Source organism: Oryctolagus cuniculus, chromosome 12 (genome assembly GCF_051225735.1).
Source record: "Oryctolagus cuniculus isolate XC-2025 breed Fujian yellow rabbit chromosome 12, ASM5122573v1, whole genome shotgun sequence".
Taxonomy (NCBI): domain Eukaryota; kingdom Metazoa; phylum Chordata; class Mammalia; order Lagomorpha; family Leporidae; genus Oryctolagus; species Oryctolagus cuniculus.
In genome coordinates this window covers 21521533-21538568 of record NC_142878.1, presented here as the reverse complement: position 1 = coordinate 21538568, position 17036 = coordinate 21521533, and the positions used below count along the sequence as shown (strand labels likewise).

Below are 17036 nucleotides of genomic sequence, written 5' to 3'. Positions count from 1 at the left end.
AATCTTAAAGAAAAAGTCATCAGTATGTCTTTTTCTGTATACTATCAGCTCATGTCTTTAGTTATTTTTCTATTGTGTTCTTATTGATTTATAAGAATATTCTGTAAATTGGGGCTGGCACTGTGGCGTAGGGGGTAAAGCCACCGCCTGCGGTGCCAGCATCCCATATGGGCGCCGGTTCGAGACCCAGCTGCTCCACTTCTAATCCAGCTCTCTGCTATGGCCTAGGAAAGCAGCACCCACGTGGGAGACCTGGAAGAAGCTCCTGGCTCCTGATTAGTGAAGCTCCGGCCGTTGCGGCCATCTGGGGAGTGAAACAGCAGATGGAAGACCTCTCTCTCTCTCTCTTTCTCTCCCTCTCTCTGTCTCTCCTCTCTGTGTAACTGTGACTTTCAAGTAAAATAAAATAAATCTTAAAAAAAAAGAATATTCTGTAAATTAAGGAAACTAGCTTGTTACATTGTTTCAAACTACTCCCCACACCCAGTTTATCATTTGCCTATTAATTTGTACTATTTTGATTCATTAATTTGGGGCCAGCACTGTGCATCCCATGAGTGTCAATTTGAGTCCTGGTGGCTTCACTTCTGATCCAGCCTGGGAAGGCACCTGGGAAAAGCAGCGGAGGACGGCCCAAGTGCTTGGGCCCTTGCCACCCACACAGGAGACAAGGAGGGAGTTCCTGGTTCCTGGTTTCCTAGCCTACCCTCAATTTTTGTGGCCATTTGGGGAATGACAACTGTGGATGGAAGATTTCTCTCCATCTCTCTCCTCTCTCGTTCAAATAAAATAAATCTTTTTTAAAATTAATTGATTTATTTTCATTCCATTGAAAGGCAGAGAGACAGAGAGATCTCCCATCTGCTAGTTCACTCCCCAGATGCCTGCAATAGTTACGACAAGGCTGCCAGAGCCAATAGCCCAAAACTCAATCCAGGTATCCCATGTAGGTGACAGGGATCCAAGTATTCAAGTCAACATCTGCTGCCTCCTAGGGTACACATTAGCAGAAAGTGGATCAGAAGCAGAGTAGCTGGAACTTGAACCAATCACTCAGATATGGGATGTTAGCATCCTAAGCAACAACTTATCTGCTGTACCACATACCTGGCCCTGTAGTATTTTTTTTATCATATAAAAGTGTCTATTATTCTAAAAAGTTACATATTTGAAAGACAGAGTGATGGGGGCAGGGGACTTAGAGATTATCTTCCATCCACTGGTTCGCTCCCCAGTGCCCCTACCAGTAGGGGCTAGAAAATGCTGAACTCAGGAGCCGGAAATTCCATCTCATCTCCAACATGGGTGGCTAGAAACTAATTGGGCTGTCATCTGCTGCATCCCAGGAGCACTGGCAGGAAGCTGGATGAGAAGCAGAGGAGCATGGGACTGGAACCGGTACTCCAATATGGAATGAAAATGTTTCAAGCTCAACCTACAACACTTGTCCCAAAAACGTTTATTTTATACTAAGCTTATTAATCTTCTTTTCTGAAAAATTTCATATGTAAGAAGTTGAAAGAATAAAATAGTAAATACCTATATAAATATATTCACTATGTAGGAGTAAGGCTCTAAGATGGTCTTCAATGATTCTCATATACTGGAATTCAGATCCTTGTTACCAATACATTTGCCAAATCTCCTTTTTCTCTCTCTTTTTTTTTTTTATTTTTTTATTTATTTATTTTTTTTTTTGACAGGCAGAGTGGACAGTGAGAGAGAGAGAGACAGAGAGAAAGGTCTTCCTTTTGCCGTTGGTTCACCCTCCAATGGCCGCCGCGGTCGGCGCGCTGCGGCCGGCGCACCGCGCTGATCCAATGGCAGGAGCCAGGAGCCAGGTGCTTTTCCTGGTCTCCCATGGGGTGCAGGGCCCAAGCACCTGGGCCATCCTCCACTGCACTCCCTGGCCACAGCAGAGGGCTGGCCTGGAAGAGGGGCAACCGGGACAGAATCCGGCGCCCCGACCGGGATTAGAACCCGGTGTGCCGGCGCCGCTAGGCGGAGGATTAGCCTAGCGAGCCGCGGCGCCGGCCCTTTTTCTCTCTTTTTTACACACCAAATTCCTATGTATATTTGGGTCTATGTCTCTGTTTAATAAATAAATGCCTATTAATGAGTAGCAAACTTTTGATTTCATGGTTTCAAAAAACATTTTAATATCTGACTATATTAGGCTCTTTTCATTACTTTTCTGTGTCAAGATAGTTAGTTTTCTACATGGACTTTAGAATCTGCTGTAATTGGTTCTCCCAAACATCCTACTGATATTTCGTATTTGAATACAGTCAAAACTAAAAATTAACTGAAGGAAGAACTAACATCTTTTATAATATCAAAACTTCCTTACCAAGAGTGAAATCTACATCTTTATCTAATTCTTCTTTACTCCTCAAGTCCTTGTGACCCTGCACCCGCATGGGAGACCCAGAGGAAGCTCCTGGCTCCTGGCTTTGGATCAGCACAGCTCCAGCCATTGCAGCCAACTGAGGAGTGAACCAGCAGATGGAAGACCTCTCTCTCTCTCTCTGTAACTTTTTTTTTTTCAAGATTTATTTATTTATTTGAAAGTCAGAGTTACAGTTACCGCTGGCTCACTCCCCAGTTAGCCATAACAGTTAGAGCTGAGCCGATCTGAAGCCAGGAGCCAGGAGCCTCCTCCGGGTCTTCCCATGCAGGTGCAGGGGCCCAAGGACTTGGACCACCTTCTATTGCTTTCCCAGGCCATAGCAGAGAGCTGGATCGGAAGCAGAGCATCAGGGCCTCAAATTGGCGTCCATATGGGATGCTGGCACTGCAGGCAGCGGCTTTACCTGCTACGCCACAGAGCCGGCCCCAACTCTGACTTTCAAATAAATAAATCAATCTTGAAAAAATAAAATAGTACACCATCATCCCTCCACCCCTCCTGTACTTTTGGGGCCAATGTAATCCCATACAACACCTGCTTTATAAAAAATAAAAGGGGGGAATGTTAGTAAAATGACACAGTCTTATCTGTGGCAGAATCTGTGCCCCGACACCATCCTAGGCTCTGGCCCTGACATCAATGCTAGAGGTGACCAAATGGCCCAACCACAAGTGTCAGCTGCATCCCCACTTCCCTACCCCCTGTGAGAGTGTAACAGGAACTGCTTCCCATACACATTCTCTCTCTCCCGATTTCTCTCTCTCTCTCATCCTTATCTCTCTTCTTTGCCCCTTCCCTCCGGCCTGTTGGATTTCCCGTGAAACCCCTTCTCTTTAAAAAAAAAAAAAAGGGGCGGGGGGAGGGAAGGAGGAATAAGAGTCACTTGCCTTTCCACTCTTTGGCTGCCAAGCAAGTCTGCAGATTGATTTCGCATGTATCACATCATTGCACTTTAGAAGCAGTGGCCAACTTACAGCACATGTCTGTTTTTCAAAAAAAAAATTATTTTGCTTTATAAAAATTCTCCCCCAAAATAAATGCAGAATTGAGTACATTTAACACATAGTTTCTTCAAACGGATGTGTAGCTCAGAAAAAAAGCAACTTAATCCACTTTAATTTAATTATAATATCTGATCTACCTAAAGTGCCTTAGGTCCTTCAGAGGTATAAAAAGTGCAAGATTTTAATAATCAAATAAGATTTCCTGTACAGAAAAAGTAAACAACATATTCATTGAATAAATGTACATACACCTAACAAAAATCTCTAATGTATTAAAATCTCAGAGTGTCTACAAAAATACAAAAATTTTGGAAGGTCTACTATAAAATGTAAAGATGGCAGTTAGTCGTTCTATATAGCTCAAGAATGTGGGGGAAAGAATTGTGGCTACTAAGGTACATCTGTGGGGGGACATTTTTCTTGTCAACCACTTTATCTCCACAAAGGCTGAGCCCTCTCTGATTGCCTACAGAAGACAGTTGTTCCCTCTGCCAATCCAGGGAGCACTTTCTTCATACCTCCCTTAAAACCTTTATCAGGTGTGGTTAGAATAAGTTGCATATGTGACTCCGCAAATCAAGGGTGGCCCATACTTTATTTTTATAGCTGCAGCATCTAACACAAGGCCCACACAAAGTTAGTTATCTTGTAGGTATATCATGGTTGAATTATACTCCTTGATTTATAAAGCTTAAAAATGAAATGAAAAGCTATCATTCCCTTTGTTATTGGTTACAAAAACAAATAATCTATAGTAGATTATTGATTACTGTGAAATTTGATGACAAAAAACAGCATTTAATCCTACTCAAAAAAACAAACTGTAAAGAAAAAAATTACTAACTTGACAGCATGTAACACTCAAAATATGATGGAAACGAGCAAAAAGTGTTATATTTAAATGGGTGAGCTTACCTGATCTGAAACTTGCCACACTCTAACAGATCCATCACAACTGGCTGAGGCCTGCAGGAAGACACAATCAATTTCTGTTCAGCACAACACCATTACAAAAACTGGTTCAACTGATTAAACAACCTTTTGCCAAGTGAATGAAACTTCTTGCTAATTCTTTGAGAATTTTATACACTGTGGTAAAAGACAAAAATTACCAGAAAGATGTCCTTAGGATCAAAGGAAAGACTTAAAACAGGAGCCTCATGTCCTCGGAATGTTTTCTGTTGGCTGCTATCCATCACATCCACAATTTTAACTAGGAAATCACTATGAACAATAAGAAAATTGCCCATTAATAAATGCCAAAATAAAAGCCTCTCCAAAAGCTATGACACAAGTATTTCAAAATATCATAAACGCTACAATTTCTTTAGAGCAACTTGTAAATTTTGGCAGCCAAAGTTAGTTACTTATTTTATACTTCTGCTCTACAAAGATACTGAAAACATAAGTAAAGACCTCCCATCAGTTAAAATCCACTAAATAGCTTTAGTTACGTACCAAGCTTCTATTATCTGCTAATCTAATCACAGCCACAGCCATTTTCTGGGATACCATGCTTTTACCCCACCTCACTGATTCAACCAATTATATTTTTCCCTTATGACAAGCATCAAAGGAAACTATGTAAATCCAGCTTGTGCAACCAGGTTCTGTCCAAAATAATTTTGAAAACTTTTATGTCAAGCCATCACCTTGCTCCAGCCTTTTTCAAAATTTACCAAACATGTATTGTGCAAAATAATACATTTCAACTCACAAAGAATCGTAAGTTTGTTCTCAAAACTTTTACTATGGATGGGCATTTGGGGCAACAGCTAAAAATCTTGGCTGCCTACAACCCTTATCAGAGTCCCTGGGTTTAAGTCACAGCTCTGCTCCCCATTCTAACTTCCTGCTAAAGCACTTTTTGGGAGGCAGCAGAGGACAGCTCAAATAGATGAGTCCCTGGCAACCACGTGAGAGACTCAAAGTGAGTTCCAGGGTCCTGACTTTGGACTGCCCAGAGCTGGCTGTTGCAGGCATTTGGGAAATGAAGCAGTAGATGGAACATCCCTGTGTCTCTTTCAAATGAGTAAATTAAAATTTTAAAAAGAAAAAGAAGTCCTTTTCTAGCTAAAAGACTTGAATACCAAATTGAGGTAAATTTCTGATCAAGAAAAATGAAATGACAAGAGTCCTGAAAATATTGCTGAAACAAATGGAGAATCTTTTTGTCCTAAACATCATTTCCTTTTCTGATATCAAAAAGCCTTACCTAGATCCAGCAGCAATTTTAGAGCCATCTCCATTAAAGACCACATGGTTTGCATTTGTAGTGAAACGAGTCAATATACCATCTGGAACTCCTTCCGGGAATGTGTGGACTTGAATAGTATTGTTAGAAACTGCAGTGACTAATTTTCCATTCTAAAAGAAAAATAAAGAAACACTGACAAATTCAAATCAATTAAGCATCTTCCACAATTAAAAATCCTGTAAAAACCAAAAAAATCTTGTAAATGGAGTTCAAGAGAAAAACCAATGTATAATTTTCCTAAAATATACCTACACCAGAAAAATTTGCTAGCTTAAAGAAATCTCAATTCTACGTTCACCACTCAATTATTTAGACTCTGATTTATCTTTTACTTCCGGTTAAAAAATATTTTAAAAAGTATTTTAAGTATCATGGAAATTGAGACTCAAGAGAGCTTTTCACAGAAAACAGTCTTAGTGAAGAAAGAACATCAGAAGGCATGGCCACAATGATCAGTATAGTGCTGGTTTATCTTTTTACAGTAAAATCATTTTTATGTCTTTTAGGAGTAGGTCAAAATCTAAATACAAGAACCCATGGCAGATACTGAAGTCATATGTCTATCAGCAAAGATAGGCATAAAAGAGACTTTTCCTCAGGACCTTGAGATGAGCCAACCCCACTGCCACCCTGAGTTTCAGATTTCTTGCCTCTTGACTTGCGAGATGCTAACTTTCTGTGGTTTTTAAGCCACCAATCTGGTGGTGGTTTACTATAGCAGCATTAGAAAACTGATACAAACTGATCTTTTTCTGGGGAAAAATTTATTTATTTATTTATTCACTTATATGAAAGGCAGAATAACAGAGAAAGATCTTCCATCCTCTGGTTCACTTCCCAGATGGCCACAATGGCCAAGGCTGGACCAGTCTTCAGGAGCTTTTTCTGGGTCTCCCATGTGGGTAGCAGGGGCCCAAACACTTGAGCCATCCTCTGCTGCTTTTCCTAGGTCATTATCAGGGAGCTGGATCAGAAGTAGAGCAGCTGGGACTCAAACTAGCACCTACATAGGATTCCGGCATCACAGGCAGCTGCTTTAATTGCTCTGCCATGATGCCGACCCCAATAAATAAATCTTTATGGGGCCAGCGCTGTGGCGTAGCGGGTGAAGCCACTGCCTGCAGTGTTTGGCATTGCGTATGGGCGCCAGTTCAAGTCCCAGCTGCTCTACTTCTGATCTAGCTCTCTGCTACGGCCTGGGAAAGCAGTATATGGCCCAAGTCCTTAGGCCCCTGCACCCGCGTGGTGCAGAAGCTCCAGGCTCCTGGCTTCGGATTGGCGCAGCTCCGGACATTGCAGGCAGTTGGGAGAATGAACCAGTGGATGGAAGACCTCTCTTTCTCTCTCCCTGTCTCTCCTTCTCTCTCTGTCTAACTCTGACTTTCAAATAAATAAATAAATCTTCAAATAAATAAATAAATCTTTAAAAGTAAAAAATAAAGAATCTGAAGATCATCTTATATACTTTAATGAGCCACAATTTCGAAAAAATACAAATTTTATGGAAGTTTTATTCCTACCCACATACAATACATTCAGGTTAAAATTAATCACAAATAAAAAGCTTAGTGTTTTTTAGATAATTTTCAAAATCTTTCTGAGAACATGTCTTTATTTTCTAGGTAAACTGTATCTCATTTCCATATCTGTGTCACAAGGCACTTAGAAATGTAACATACATATATATACTGAAATACTAAAATATTCCTCTTTTCTGTAATACTTTAAATTATCTGAATTAGTGAGTACCACTAATTTGTGGCAATTTGCCTGCTGAAACAGAATATCACAGTCTAAGTAATTCATAATGAACAGAAACTCACTGGCTCATGATTCTGGAGGCCAAGTCTAAGAGTCTAAGATCAAGGGGCCAGCATTTGGCCAAGGCCTTCTTGCTGTATCATTCCATATTTGAAGGACAAAGAGAGGGTGAAAGAGAGTGAGGAAGAGAGACAGAGAGGAGAGAGAGAGCAAGAGAGGAATGAACTCACTTTTAAATAACAAGTTCCTTTCCCTAATATCCACATTAATTCATTCCTAAGAGCAGAGCCCTCATGACCTAATCACCTCTCATTAGGCCCCATCTCCAATACTGTTGTGTAGGGGGTTAAATTTCCAAAACATGCTTTATGGAGGACAGATTCAAATCATAGAATGAGGGGTCCTCATTCTGGCACAGCAGGTTAAGCCTCCGCCTGCAAAACTGGCGTTCCATAGGGGTGCCTGTTTGAGACCTGGCTGTTCCACTTCCAATCCAGCTCTCTGCTAATGTGCCTGGGAAAGCAGATGAAGATGGCCCAATTACTTGGGCCCCTGCACCCAGATGGAGACCCAGAAGAAGCTCCTGGCTTCAGCCTGGCTCAGCCCTAATGTTGGAGTCATCTGGGGGAGGGAACCAGCAGATGGAGGATCTCTCTGTCTCTCCCTCTCTGTAACTCTTTCAAAATAAATAAATCTTTGAAAAAAAAAAAGGGGGGGGGGGGCAGAGCCGTGGCTCAATAGGCTAATCCTCCACCTGTGGCGCTGGCACCCCGGGTTCTAGTCCCAGTCGGGGCGCTGGATTCTTTCCCGGTTGCCCCTCTTCCAGTCCAGCTCTCTGCAGTGGCCTGGGAGTGCAGTGGAGGATGGCCCAAGTCCTTGGGCCCCGCACCCACATGGGAGACCAGGAGAAGCACCTGGCTCCTGGTTTCGGATCAGCACAGTGCGCTGGCCGCAGTGTGCCAGCCACAGCGGCCACTGGGGGGTGAACCAACGAAAGTAGAAGACCTTTCTCTTTATCTCTCTCTCTCACTGTCCACTCTGCCTGTAAAAAGAAAAAAAGAAAAAAAAGAAAAAAAAAAAAAAAGAAGTTGAGGCTGACACTCTGGGTAAAGAATGAGAGGGTTGTATGATCCAAATTAGTCAGGGGAGGGGTCAGTGCTGTGGCGTAGTGGGTAAAGCCAACACCTGCAGCACCAGCATCCTATATGGGTGCCGGATCAAAGCCTGGCTGCTCCACTTCCAATCCAGCTCCCTGCTAATGCACTTGGGAAAGCAGTGGAGGATGGCCCAAGGCCTTGGGCCCTTGCACCCATGTGGGAGACCCAGAAGAAGCTTCTGCCTCCTAACTTCGGCCTGGCCCAGCCCCAGCCGTTGCAGCCATTTGGGGAGTGAAACAGCAGACAGAAGACCTCTCTCTCTCTGTAACTCTGCCTTTCAAATAAGTAAAATAAATCTTTTAAAAAAAGAAGAAAAAAAAGATGATGTCTGCCAATATGTTGTTAGAAAGCCTTTAAATAAAGGCAAGAAACCTGAAACCAAAGCACCCAAGATTTACTACCTTGTTACTCTATAGGTTCCACAACACAAACACCAGTGCATTGCTCTGAAGAAACACCGTAATAAGAAAAATAAGGCAGGGACTGGCACTGTGGCATATCACTGCCTGTACCGTTTCAAGTCCTGGCTGCTCCAATTCTAATCCAATTCTTCGCTAATTCACCGAGGGAAAAAGCAGGAGACGGTGGCCCAAGTACTTGAGACTCTGCGCCCACATAGGAGACCCAGGGGAAGTTCCAAGCTCCTAGCTTTGGCTTGGCCTAACTCCAACTGTTGCAGCCATTAGAGGATTGAACCAGTAGATGGAAGATCTCTCTCTCTTTCTGTAACTCTGCCTTTCAGATAATAACATTCCCCTCCTCCAAAATTAAAAGGAAGAGACAGAAGAATATGCTAAACTTCTGACCAAGAGAATGAAGAAAGCCAAAAAATAAAAAATAAATATCCAGATCAGTTCATCAAGAGATGAAAGATGTCCTCTCTGAGCATTTCTACTCTGTGTCTGAGTCCAGTCACAATTAAGGACTTCTTAGGCACAGGCATTTGGCCTATTGCTTAACACATCAGATAGCACACCCATGTCCCATAATGGAGTACCTTGGTTCAATTCCTGGCTCCATCTCCTGACTCCAGCTTCCTGTCAATGCAGACCATGAAAGGCAGGGGGAGGGCCCAAGTAGTTGGGTACCTGTCACCCACATGGGAGGCCTGAATTGAGTTCCCAGCACCTAGCTTTTGTCGGGTCCAGCGTTGGCCATTTGGCTATAGCGGGCATTTGGAGAATCAATCTATGGATGGGAGCTCTCTGTCATCTGTCTCTCAATTTTTTAAAAAAGAAAAATTTTTAACAAGATTGGGGGCTGGCGTTGTGGCACAGCAGATCAATCCACCATTTACAACACCAGCATCCAGTATTACAGCACTGGTGAGAGTCCCACTTCCACTTCCAATCCAGCTCATGCTAGTGCTTATAGGAGAACAATGGAAGACAGCCCGTGTTTGGGCCCCTGCCACTCACACAGGATACCAGATGGACTTCTGGGTTCCTGACTTCAGCCTGGCCCAGCCCTGGCCGTTGTGACCATTTGGGGAGCAAAGAGGACTGAAGATCTCTTTCTCTCTATGTCTGTCCCTCTCTGTCACTCTGCCTTTCAAATAAATAAAATAAATCTTAAAGAAAAAAAAAATGTAGGGGCCAACGCTGTGGCATGGAGGTAAAGCCACCACCTGCAATGCCAGCATCCCATATGGGCAGTGGTTCAAGTTCCAGCTGCTCCACTTCTGAGTCAGCTCTCTGCTATGGCCTAGGGAAGCAACAGAAGATGGCCCAAGTTCTTGGGCCCCTGCACCCACATGGGAAACCTAGAGGAAGCTCCAGGCTCCTGGCTTTGGATCAGCCCAGCTCCAGCCACTGTGGCCATTTGGTGGGTCAATCAGTGGATGGAAGACAGATGGAAGACCACTTTCTCTCTGCCTCTGCAACTCCACCTTTCAAATAAATAAATCTCCAAAAAAAAAAAAAAAAAAAAAAAAGGAACAAGGTCAGATCTCAAAGAATATATAATTTTCTTGTATATACTTAATTAGTCCATCATTAATATCCATTAGTTCCCTTTAAAAAACCACTTAGGTTTTACTTTTAGAATTTTGGTTTAGGGGCCCACATTTGGTGTGGTAGGCTAATTCTCCACCTGCGGCACCAGCATCCCATGTGGGCACCAGTTTGTGTCCTGGCTGCTCCTCTTCTGATCCAGCTCTCTGCTTGTGGCCTAGGAAACCAGTGAAAGATGGCCCAAGTGCTTAGGCCCCTGCACCACGTGGGAGATCCAGAGGAAGCTTCTGGCTCCTGGCTTCAATTCAGCTCAACTCCGGCCGCTGCAGATATCTGGGGAGTGAACTAGCAGATGGAAGACCTTTCTGTCTCCTTCTGTCTGTAATTCTACCTCTCAAATAAATAAAATCTAAGAAAAAAAATCTGGTGTAGACTATAGCATTATTATACATTTAAAATATTACTTCATAAGAGAAACAAATTTTAAAAAGCACATACCCAAAGCTTTTAAAAAAATATTTTTCGCCCAAGCAAAAAAAAATCATATGCCAGTTATCATTTCATATCAGTTGACATAACTGTTTTTATTACCTTCAAAGCACACGAATATGCCTTTTCTCCAACATTAATGGACTTAGGATCATCATCATCCAAGTCTTCCCAAATTCTCACATCACCATCACTTCCACAAGTCACAATATAACTGTGAAGTAAACACATGCATTAAAAAGTTATCCAATTATAGGCCTAATACTTTTTTTTGGAATGCTGCCTTTACATTTATCATTTTTAAATGAAATAAAACCAAAGTTGTAGCCAATATTTTTCTCTTCTTTTTTTTTATAAAGATATTTATTTATTTATTTATTTATTTATTTATTTATTTTGACAGGCAGAGTGGACAGTGAGAGAGAGAGACAGAGAGAAAGGTCTTCCTTTTGCCGTTGGTTCACCCTCCAATGGCCGCCGCGGCCAGTGCGCTGAGGCCGGCGCACCGCGCTGATCCGAAGGCAGGAGCCAGGTACTTATCCTGGTCTCCCATGGGGTGCAGGGCCCAAGCACCTGGGCCATCCTCCACTGCACTCCCTGGCCACAGCAGAGAGCTGGCCTGGAAGAGGGGCAACCGGGACAGAATCCGGCGCCCCGACCGGGACTAGAACCGGTGTGCCGCCGCCGCAAGGTGGAGGATTAGCCTAATGAGCCACGGCGCCGGCCTTTTTCTCTTCTTATATACACATAAGCTTCAATGACAAAGATTGCTAACTTCCCAAGGTGAGCTTAATGCTCTCTAGAGTTCTCTGGCATAAATTTATTTGTAATAATGTAAGAAAGATGAGTGTGTAATCTCTGCAACAGCAGGGACCATGTCTACCTTGCTCACCACTGTATCCCCAGCACCGAGCAGTCTGACACACAGAAATCTTAACAAATGTTAACTGAATGCATAAATGGATGGATGCATGAGTTCAATTAGCAAAAAGGTTATAATCCATATCCCCTTTTTCAACATCTTCTTGTTGCAACCTAGCAAACAAATCCTTACTAAGACAAGATATGAGGTATTCACTGATGAAAACCAAAAGTGAATTAATAAATACGCCCCTAGAAATAGCTACTTCTTTCAGTCTCCAGAGGTGAATGGAGAAATATTTCCTCTTCCAGTTCCTAGGGACTACTTGAAGCAGGTATGTCAAGGGAGATGTACAAAGTGGCAGGTGCCAGCTGGTGGGGCCAGTGGGAAATTACAATATAGTGAAATTAATGAGAAATAGTCAGGAAACAGAGCTAAGAAGTCCTATGCAGACTTTTTTTAGAGTAGTCTGAACACTGTTTACAATGGATCTTGTCATTATTGTATTGAATAACAGTGTAATAATTTTATCATTTGGCTATGCTTTTCAAATTTTGTAAAAACAAAACAGGGGCTGGTGCTATGGTATGGTGGGCTGGGTCTCTGCCTGCGGCACAGGCACCCCATGTGGGTGCCAGTTCATGTCCCAGCTGCTTCTCTTCCAATCCAGCTCTCTGCTGTGGCCTGGGAATGTGGTAGAAGATGGCCAAGGTGTTTGGGCCCCTGCGCCAATGCGAGAGATCCAGGGGGAGGCTCCTGGCTCATGGCTTTGGATCAGCCCAGCTCCGGCCACTATGGCCATTTGGAAAGTGGACCAGCAGATGGGAGGACCTTTCTCCCTGTCACTCTGTCTCTCTCTCTTTTTCTCTCTAACTCTACCTCTCAAATAAATAAATAAATAAAGCTTAAAAACAAAACAATAACACTCACACACTGGAGTGAGCATTGTGTCACAGTATGTTAAAGCACCATTTGAGAGGCCCAGATCCCATAATGGAGTGCCAGTTTGACTACTCAGCTTCTGATCCAGCCTCCTGCTAATGAGCCTGGGAAGCAGCAGATGACAGACCAAGTGCTTAGGTTTCTGCCACCTACATAGGAGACAAAGATGGAGTTCTTGGTCACTGCCTTTTCCGGGCCCAGTCCTAGCTGTTGCAGATGGAAGATTTGGCTCATTCTGCCTTTCAAATGAAGCTTACAGAAAGGAAAAAAAAAAAAAAAAAACAACTTAACACACAACCCTTTCAGCAGCAATGAGCTAAAAAAATTTAAATCAATTTTTAATAAAAAAAGTAAATACTAAGGTTCCACTTCTTAGAAAAGTTGATAATGAAATAACTTGAACAGGGGCCGGTGCTGCAGCACTGGCATCCCATGCCAGTTCAAGTCCCAGCTGCTCCACCTCTTCTTTTTTCTTTAAAAGATTTATTTATTTGAAAGGCAGAGTTACAGAGAGGCAGAAGGAGAAAGGAAGGTCTTCCATCCACTGGTCACTCCCCAAATGGCCAAAACAAGCCTGGAGCTTCTTCTGGGTCTCTCACATGGGTGCAGGAACCCAAGGACTTACGCCATCTTCTACAGCTTTTTCAGGCCACAGCAGAGAGCTGGATCAGAAATGCAGCAGCCGAGACTCAAACCAGCACCTATATGGGATGCCCTGCCCTTTTTTGTTTATTTTTTAAAGTGTTTCACTTCTGATCCAGCTCCCCGTCGAGCACCTGGGAAAGCAGTGGAGGATGGCCCAAGTGATTGGGCCTCTGCACCCACATGGGAGACCCTGAAGAATCTTCTGGCTCCTGGCTTTGGATCACCCAGCTCCAGTTGTTGCAGCATTTGGGGAGTGACCCAGTGGATGGAATACCTCTCTCTGTCTGTAACTCTGTCTCTCAAATAAATAAATCTTAAAAAAAAAAAAAAAAAAAAAAAAACCACTTGACTAAAATGTTAGTAGATACTTACTATGGGGCTGCAATATAACATCAACTATAGGAAAACCATACTCCAAAATAAGCATCAGTATCTCATTCAAAAGTGAGTAGTCCTCTTGAGAATGCCTTAAGACCGCTTCTAGAGCTGCAGAAGGTGAGATCACATCGTGTCATGCATGACTCTGCCTAAGAGTTCAGGACTATCTAACAACTGAGGTGATGAACATGGACTACACCTGGTACTGAGCAACTGAAATGTAGGCAGTGTGACTGAAAAACTGAATTTTAAATTTAGTTCACTTTAATTCTGAATAACAGCATATGGTGACTAGTTCCTATACTGGAGAGTGCTGCATCAAAATAAACACCAGCTTTTTCTAAACTTACTTTACTCATATTTCATTCCAACTTTTCTACTGCAAGTGTGAAAAGTGAAGTGACCAGGAGCCAGCACCGTGGTATAGCAGGTAAAGCTGCTGCCTGCAGTGCCAGCATCCTATATGGGAATCGGTTCAAGTCCCGGCTGCTCCACTTCCTACCCAGCTCTCTGCTATGGCCTGGGAAAGCAGTAGAAGATGGCCCAAGTCCTTGGGCCCCTGCACCAGCATGGGAAACCCAGAAGAAGCTCCTGGCTTCAGCTCAGCTCCAGCCATTGCAGCTATCTAGGGAGTGAACCAGCAGATGGAAAATCGATTCTCTCTCTCTCTCTCTCTTGCTGCCTCTTAAATCTGCCTTTCAAATAAGTAAATAAATCTTTTTTAAAAAAAGTGAAGTAACCATTAATATGTTGTCTCTATAGCAAGAGAACTTTTCAAACAGTTAAGTGACACTGGTTTTACATCAATGTTAATGTCATCAGAGGTTTTAAATCAAAAATTAAGTCAGATTGATTCCAATAATGGTACAGCTTTTCCTTCATAGAGACAAAGTAAAGCTTCCTGGAAGTTCATTCTGTTGAAACATCTGATATTATTGGGAATTCGATGTAAATTCATCTTCAAAGTTCAACACCAGGGGCCATCGCTATGGTGTGGGCTAAGCCCCCCCGCTGCGGTACCAGCACCCCATATGGGTACCGGTTCGTGTCCCAGCTGCTCTGCTTCTGATCCAGCTCTCTGCTATGGCCTGGGAAAGCAGATGTTGGCCCAAGTCCCTGGGACCCTGCACCTGCGTAGGAGACCCAGAAGAAGTTCTCTGGCTTCGGATCAGCTCAGCTCTGGATGCCGCGGCCATTTGGGTAGTGAACTATGGAAGACCTTTCTCTCTGTCTCTCCCTCTCTCTGTTTATAAATCTACCTTTCAAATAAATAAATAAAAATTTTTTTAAAAAAAGTTCAACACCAGGGGCCAGCATTGTGGCACAGTGGGTTAAGCCACAACTTGTAATACACCAGCACCCCACAACAGAGTAGTACTACTTCACTTCCCATCCAGCTTCCTGCTAACAAGCCTGGGAAGGCAGTGGAAGATGGCCCAAGTGCTTGGGCCCCTGCACCCACATGGGGAGTGAACCAGCAGATGGAAGATCTATCTCTCCTGTCATTCTACCTTTCTGATCAATATCTCTTAAAAAAGTGGTCAACACTAAATTCTTTTTTCCTTTTGAATATGTATTTATTTATTTGAAAGGCAGAGTGACACAAAAAGAGCTCTTCCACCAAAATGCTTTACTCACTCAAAGCCTGTAGGTGCCAGGGCTAAGCCAGGTGGAAACCAGGAGCCAGGAACATCATCAGGTCTCCCATGTGGGTGGCAGGAACCCAAGTACTTGGGCCATGGGCACATTAGCAGGAAGCTAGATGGTAACTGGGACTCAATATAAGATGTGAGCATCCCAAGGTGGCTTAACCTACTGTGCAACACACTCCCCATCAATAATTCTTTTTTTTTTTTTTTTAAGATTTTATTTATTTACTTGCAAGGCAAAGTTACAGAGAGAGAGAGAAAGAGAGGGAGAGACAGAACCAGTCATCCACTGGTTCACTCCTCAAATGGCTGAGCTGAGTCCAAGCCAGGAGCCAGGAGTTTCCTCTGGGTCTCCCACACAGGTGCAGGGGCCCAAGCACTTGGGCCATCTTCTACTGCTTTCCCAGGCCATAGCAGAGAGCTGGATTGGAAGAGGAGCAGCCAGGAATAGAACCTGTGCCCACAGGGGATGCTGATACCACACTTGGAGGCTTAGCCCACTACACTACAGCAACGGTCCCCGAACACTGATTCTTAATTTTTACAATAATACAAATAGAAATTTGATAGAGCACTTTAGGGAAAAATATCTTTAATATATTAAACTTTGTGTTTTGAAATACAGAAGTACTTGGAATTAAAATTATATTTCAAATTTATAACAAACCAATGTGAGATAAACAAAAACAGTACCATTACAGGAAATGCTTTCTCTCTTTGCTGGCCATCATCAATTAGATTCCTTAAATCTATGAGCCTCCTTAGAATGTTAGACAATAACAGTATTACTAGTATTTTTAGTAACAAGTCCTCTACACCTTAGTTGTGATTAATTCAAAACATTAAGAATCTTTCATCAAAGCATTCAGTTTAGGTCTTTGAAGCTTTTAGTGAAATGCAACTAATGATGGGAAGACAGTGACGTTTATCCCTACAAAAGCAAGCAAGAACTGGACAAACTGTATTCAAAAAGCTGAAATGGTAAATGGTTTCATTTTAAAATTCCCTAACTGCAGTCTGGGATATGTTGACCTGGGGGAAGAACCTTTGGATGGAAAGCCTCCGTTTAACTGTATACATCTGCAGGCTGTGCCAGGAGGAAATGGGGGAGGCTTAAAAACTTTGAAACAAAGGAATCCTATGAATTTTGTCATGAAAAATATTGGAGACACTGGTACTGAAGAAAGGCACTGCGAATGGAGATAAAAGACAACTTGTTTAAAAACTATAAAAGACCACAGAGGCCGAAATATTTAGGCATGTCCATTTTGAACCTGGGACTCCTCCAACGAGTCGAATTTGCCTTGACTTTGCCTGGGACCTGAGAAGCTACCAGAGTTCTTTTTCTCACTGGGAGCTGTCAGGGTCTAAAGAAAACAATCAACTGTGAAGATCTCACTTCCGAAGCATTCTGCCTAGAAGGCAGCTCTGGGGGCGCGCGCTCAGCTGGTGGCGGAGGCGCGCACGCCCCATCCGGGAGTGCCAGGGTTCGACACCCGGCTCCGGACTCGGCGGGACAAGCGGGCACCG

At 43.1% G+C, this 17036-nt stretch overlaps 1 protein-coding gene across 1 annotated transcript in view; it reads right to left on the bottom strand.

Moving 5' to 3' along the window:
- Positions 1-17036, bottom strand: part of WDHD1 (WD repeat and HMG-box DNA binding protein 1) — a 64264-nt gene that overhangs the window by 46656 nt on the left and 572 nt on the right. The window contains exons 2-6 of the mRNA XM_002718259.6: positions 11133-11244; positions 5630-5781; positions 4527-4638; positions 4330-4380; positions 3298-3393 (exon numbers count right to left, since the gene is read on the bottom strand). Coding sequence (XP_002718305.3) covers positions 3298-3393; positions 4330-4380; positions 4527-4638; positions 5630-5781; positions 11133-11244 — 523 coding nt within the window. The remainder of the gene's footprint in view (positions 1-3297; positions 3394-4329; positions 4381-4526; positions 4639-5629; positions 5782-11132; positions 11245-17036) is intronic.